The sequence below is a fragment of the Microtus ochrogaster genome, chromosome 4, assembly GCF_000317375.1.
Source record: "Microtus ochrogaster isolate Prairie Vole_2 chromosome 4, MicOch1.0, whole genome shotgun sequence".
NCBI classification, from domain to species: domain Eukaryota; kingdom Metazoa; phylum Chordata; class Mammalia; order Rodentia; family Cricetidae; genus Microtus; species Microtus ochrogaster.
Window position 1 is genome coordinate 34,555,283 of NC_022011.1, and position 6,129 is coordinate 34,561,411.

The 6,129-nt window shown below is 50.1% G+C and overlaps 1 protein-coding gene and 1 non-coding gene across 2 annotated transcripts in view; both read right to left on the reverse strand.

Annotated features, from left to right (window-relative positions):
- Tomm20 (translocase of outer mitochondrial membrane 20) overlaps window positions 1–2,829 on the reverse strand; it is an 11,258-nt gene extending 8,429 nt beyond the window's left edge. The window contains exon 1 of the mRNA XM_005345903.3: window positions 2,559–2,829. Coding sequence (XP_005345960.1) covers window positions 2,559–2,679 — 121 coding nt within the window. The 5' untranslated portion in view covers window positions 2,680–2,829. The remainder of the gene's footprint in view (window positions 1–2,558) is intronic.
- On the reverse strand, window positions 1,741–1,874 carry LOC113455973. Its single transcript, XR_003376872.1, has one exon. It is a non-coding gene; the product is annotated as a small nucleolar RNA SNORA14 (small nucleolar RNA).
- Window positions 2,830–6,129: the final 3,300 nt, after the last annotated feature.

Consider the following 6,129-nt stretch of genomic DNA (forward strand, 5'->3'; position numbering starts at 1 on the left):
ACAGAGCGAGTTCCAGGACAGGCTCCAAAGCCACAGAGAAACCCTGTCTCGAAAAACCAAAAAAATAAATAAATAAATAAATAAAAAATCTAACTTCAGCCAGGTGGTGGTGGCGGCACACGCCTTTAATTCCCAGCACTTGGGAGGCAAAGGTGAGAGGATCTCTGAAAGTTCAAGGCCAGCCTGGCCCACAAGAGTTAGTTCCAGGACAGTCTCCAAAGCTACACAGGGAAACCCTATCTCCAACACCCCCCCCCAAGAAAGAAAATAAGAAAAGCCTCTAAAAACCTAAAGTACTCTATGAATCCAGGACAGCACATGACTACAGGACCTGTTGGTTAATTCCTACAATGTGAAAGCAGCTGTTCAAGACCTCCTGCCCTCAGACATTATACAGACACACACCATTCAGACAAAAAGTACCTTGAAAACAAAGCAAAACTGTGTAATAATACAATGTTCTAAACCAGAATTTTGAGAAAATAAAAAGACTATGAACTCCATTAGTTTTCCACAGCCATCTAACTTACTAACACGTGCATGGGTGTGGTTTCGTGCAAGTGTCTCTGTGACACAGGGACAGCGGATGATAGACTGGGAAAAACACATCAGGAACAAGGTACACATCCAATCAGCAGAATCAGGCCTTGCTTTTTACTTGCTGATATTAATCTCAAATGACACTGGTAAACTTGCGGTAACTATATCCACTGGGTGCTGGGTGGCAGAGGTGGTGCACTCCTAGCACCGGGGAGGAGGAAGGTTAGGGAGTTCAAGGACAGCTGGTATTAGAGACCTTGTCTCAAAACAAACAAACAAACAACAACAACAACAACAACAACAAAAAAAACCGTGCAAAAAGTTCAGACACACCCCAAATCCAAGACATTATCTGAACATCTAACTAAGTCACCTCTCTAACACATTCCTCAATGGAGCGTCTTTCACACCATTTAGATGCCCGATCGAGCCTCTGGGGCGAGGAGTGAGGATCATTTGCTTACAGAAGTCTGAATTAAGACACCTAATCCAATTTCAAACACTCAATTTAAGCTCCTTTTCATTAAATATCAAAAAGAAAACGACGGGAGAAACTAGTCTTTTACTGCAGATGTAAATGAGTCAAAACCAACTATTCAGATTCCTAAGGCTCACTCAACTGCTGATGGCTTTAAAGAGACTGGAACTACTCGCTATTTGTTTGCAAAAATTTAAAAAATTCTGGTATTCATTAATAGCGTTGTCAGCAGCAGTACTAGAGATCCGAAAGTGTGGATTCGTTCCTGCCTTTTATGCCACAGCTACAGTTACTAATTCACTTAGGTCCTGACTAAAGTTAGGAGGAAAAAACAGAACAAAACAAAAAAACCCACCAACAACACAAAGCGGCTAGAACAGAACGTGATAGGTAGAGGCAGTGGTGGAAGACCGAGTCTGAAAAAGGCCGTGGATTCAATAGCCAGAAGGGCTAAAAGGAAATGCCGAACAAGTTATTCTAAAACAAGGCTAGCAGGGCTCTGTGCCCCAAGCCTTTAATGCCAGCACTTGAGTCCGAGGCAGGTTGATCTCTTGACTCTGAGGCCACACTGGTCTACAGATGGAAAACCAGGCTCAAAACAAAAAACCCCAAACAACCCAAATTTCCCCGAAACGACAATTTACGATTTCTTCAACCAAAACTATTAAGATTTCCAAAGGAATTAACCCGCTTAGCTATCTCCATCGGGCAAACCTCCTAAAAGATGTAGCAGGTATGAAATAAGGCTGAACCACGTGAGGAGCGCAGCCCTTTGGACTCCCCCGCACTTTCTCTAGCATTCACTCATATCTTGGAAGCACTGGAGCGAAGCCGCCAAGAGGGTTTAAGAATGCAAGGATGATCCCGCAGTCTGCGGATTGAGGCTCTAGCGAACGATTGCACACACAAGAGGCAACCATTTCGGGGTAAGGATTGGGTTGGCCATGTGGTGGCGCCCGTCTGTAAAGCCAGCAATGGGAGGCACCACGAGTTCGAAGCCAGCCTCCAAACTGCAGCAAACACACGGGAACAATCTCTTCCAACAGTGAAGGAGGAACGGATGGTTCGTGCCTGTTAGCACAGCCTTCGAGGAGCTGAAGGACGGCGGCTGCGCCACGAGGTGGAGGCTAGCCTGGGCTAGTGATTCAAGCCAGCCTCAACGACACGGCAGGCCCCGGTCTCAAACACGCATACACCGCCCACAAATCTAATGGAGGCTGGGCGAGGTAGCTCATGCCTGGGACAATACCTGGAAGGCGAAGGCGGGAGGACTGCCATGACATCTAGCCCACCCAGGACTAAAGACCCGTCTTAAAAAGAAAAAAAAAAAAAAGAACATTACAGACGGGTGGGAGGGGACACGGTTCCCCTCCCGGGAGCTAAGTGTGCCTCCATCCCGTAGCCTGCAAGATGGAGCCCAGGTCGCCTCCAAGATGGAGGCCCGCGGGCACGGGCGGGACCCCGGGCGCAGCGCGCGGCCGGGGCGGCCTGAGGGGGTCTCGTCGGGCGTCGGGGAGCGGGGTCGCGCGGGCCCACTCACGTTCTCGCAGCCTGTTCTTGAAGTTGGGGTCGCTCCGCCTTTTGCGGTCGAAGTAGATGCAGTAGCCGATGAAGAGGGCGCCGCACACGCCCGCGGCGATGGCACTGTTGCGGCCCACCATCTTCGCTCGTCCGCTCGCTCGCTCGGCGAGGGCGCGCGCGGGCCGGGGCCGGGGCCGCCGAGGGCCGCCAGGCAGCGCTTCGCTCCGACCGCTCGGAGCACGCCGGCCGCTCGCCGCCCCGCGTCCGGACGAAAGAGGCCCGGCGCCAGCGCTTCCGGAGCGCGAGGACCCTCCCCGCCCCCCCGCTCTCCCTACTCCGCCCCTTCCGGGGGCGTCCGCGGCGGTGCCTGCGCGGGAGCGCCTGGTGCGCAAGCGCAGACGGCGTCACCCGCGCCGGTTGCGCTGGGGGGGGGGGCGCGCACTGCGGAAGGGTTCGTGCGTCATCACGCGCTCCTTCTGCCCCCCCCTCCCTGCACGGCCCGTGTCTTGGTGGCTGCACGTGTTGGTGGCGCGCTGAGTCAGGAGCCTTTGTCTGCCATCGTCTCTGGTGAAGGACAGAGGTGCGGGCCTGCTAGCACAGCACCCCACCCCACCCCACCCCACCGTGCCCGTCAGGAAGCCCACTCCGTGAAGAGTGTGCCTTCCCTTTTTTCATTTTTTGAGCCCGGCTCTCCCCTTGTGACTTAGCCAGGCCTGTGTTGTGACTTAGTTTGCAGTGTTGTGTTTCTGCCCTGGCCTGAAACCTGCAACCCTCCCACCTCGGCCAGCACTACTCGGCCTGGCTGCATTTGTTTTTTGAGCTGTGGCCGAACTCGGACACAGTAATTGATTTTAAAATAATTTTAGGATGTATCCCAATCTTAATTCGTAGGGAAGAAAAATGGAGTGATTCTTTAAAAAGCTAAACAAAAGTTAACCTTGAAGGAAGAAGAAAGGCAAAAAAAAAAAAACAGTATGGGGGTGGTTGCTCTTTGTGCTCTTGGGCTGTCATTAATCCAAGTGTAGCAATTCTTTGACGTTTTAAGTGAAATTAAATAATGATGGGGAAAGCCCCAAACCCAGGCTAACTATCTGTACTGCAGGGACCCACGCCTTCCCTGGGAGATGGACCTGAGCTGAGCGCTATTGAATATTGTGGAGCTGTGTTAAACGCTATTCGAATGGGTGTTTCTGTGCGGACTTTTCCGTGAGTCTTTGTTGTAGACACCGTTCTGGGACTTTCTGTAAATGAAGCGAAGCCACCCGCACGTTCTAAACACACCCCTGCTACCCGCAGTACACATTGTAGCCGCTTGTTGCTACAATGTTGAAGACCGACTCAGCACCGGGAGGCTCTGTTTTAGAGCAATTGTACCGATCTTTTTACTATCCAAGAGCCAGAGGGGACTCTGGATGACTTCCCACCAAGGCTAGGGTGAGAAGCGTCCAGAGTTAGTGCAAAACACAAGGCTTCTTTTGCATGAAGAGTTATGATTGGTGCAAGCACTCACTTCATCCCTTTTCCTCTCCCACAACCAGGTTGTGTTTTTTAAATGTATGTGCAGAGAAACCAGGGGCTCAGCTGACCAGCCACCCCATGAAGCTGGGGCTGGCGTTTTCTCTAATCAGCCAGCAAGCCCCAGCAGTCTCCACTTGCTTGGCAGCTGAGGTTCCGGGTCTGCACCAGGCACCCACCCAACAGCTCCATTTTTGAGTCAGCCAGGAGATGCTGCCTTGTATTGGTGCCTAGTATTACAACATTAGACCCGATAAAAAGGCTACTCCCGGGCTGGAAAGATGGCTCAGTAGTTAAGAGCATTGCCTGCTCTTCCAAAGGTCTTGAGTTCAATTCCCAGCAACCACATGGTGGCTCACAACCATCTGTAGTGAAGTCTGGTGGCCTGTTCTGGCCTTCAGGCATACATATAGACAGAATATTGTATACATAATAAATAAATAAATATTTTTTTTTTTTAAAAAAAAAGGCTACTCCCAACTGATTTTTTTAGCAAGCAACTAGAGGGGTGGCAGTAGAGAGTGACAGCGGCCACCGTGCCCACACCACCACCCTTCTGTGGCAGTAGCAGCCAGCGAGAAATAGGATGACAGAGCAGAAGGTAGAAGGTTGTGGAGAGATGAAGGTGCTGCCTCTGGTCATTGCCAGAGTTCCAGGAAACACCCACACCTTACAGACAAGGATCCTGACACCCGAGACCCCAGAGCTGTAATAGTGCATAAGGATGAGGGTCCCAAGGTCTGAGGTCCTCCCAGGGGTAATAAAAGGTGTTGCTGCCTCACTAGCGCTGGGCTGCTGGCAATCAGAAGTCAGAGCTATCTGGTTTGCAAGGCCTGAAACCCTACTCCAGTTCTTGGGACTTGGAACTAGAAGCCTCTGGATCAGTAAGCCCAGCTAAGAAGCTGTCTGCACTTCAGGGCCCAGAACTACCAACTCCACAGAAGCTATTCCTTGCCTACTGGATTTCCATCTGAGCAAAAGAATGCCAGCCAGTTCATTAGCAATGGTGAGGCCCACACACCACACACTGGCTAGTGTTTGAAGGAAAGGCAATCTGGTCGAACACTGCATCCTTCCCTTATGAAACTTGGTCTGAGTAGTTGGTAGACAATACTGGAAGACGTCACTGGAGGACCTAACACAGCCTGGGAAAGCCCTCCATCAGAACAGGAATTAGCCCTGAAGGTATGTGTGGGGGAAGGGTAGGGGGGTAAGGATAGAGAAGGGCAGATACAGCAGAACCAAGGACCCAGACAAGACACATACAACAGAGCAGGAGAGCGGCTTTCTTATACCCAGCACACATTGTGATTTTCCTCATCCCTAAAACTACCTGTGAGCTTCAGCCGCCTGAGCCTTGGGTACACAGAACAGAAACCAGCTACTCAAATCCATGAAGTTGGCATGCGAGGCCTTGAACACGGGACAGTAGGTCGTCTTTGTAGCTGTGACAGTGGGTTCCGGATGACTTGAATGGAAACCAGTTTAACTTGTGGTACTGTGGATTAAAGGAGGAGTGGCAGGCACGCTAGGTTGGTGCTCTGCCACATTACTGGTTTTTAAATTAAATGTCTGCAACACATACAGCCATGTGAAAAGTTCATTTTGGTTAAATGTGTCCATAATAATTAGTTAATACTGCAAACTGAAGGTAATTCCATCAGACTCCACGTCCAATCTCTTACTTCATCTATGGAGGGAGGTATTCAAAGGGAAGTTGGGAGATGTGCTTAATGTTAGAGTCACTGACCTGGGTCACACTCAAGCTCTGCTGCAGTCACTCAGAATTGTCTGCAGTGACAAGGCAAAGGGTAGGCGGCCAGAGCTTCCCTACGCCTCTCACTCTGAGAACTCCTTAACGTGTAAGCCCAACAAAAAGCATTTGAGGACAAGTTAGGGAAAAACTGTTCATGAGAAAAAAAAAGTGATTAATTCTCATCATTAAAAAGCATGTATCCAGTATTTTTATTATAACTAAAAACCAACTTCTAACCACTGTTGGCCACTCATAGTCTTGTGGCTGTATTTACCCAGATATAACAAGGCAAGTATTTGTCCAGGCTGAAAGAAGAGTT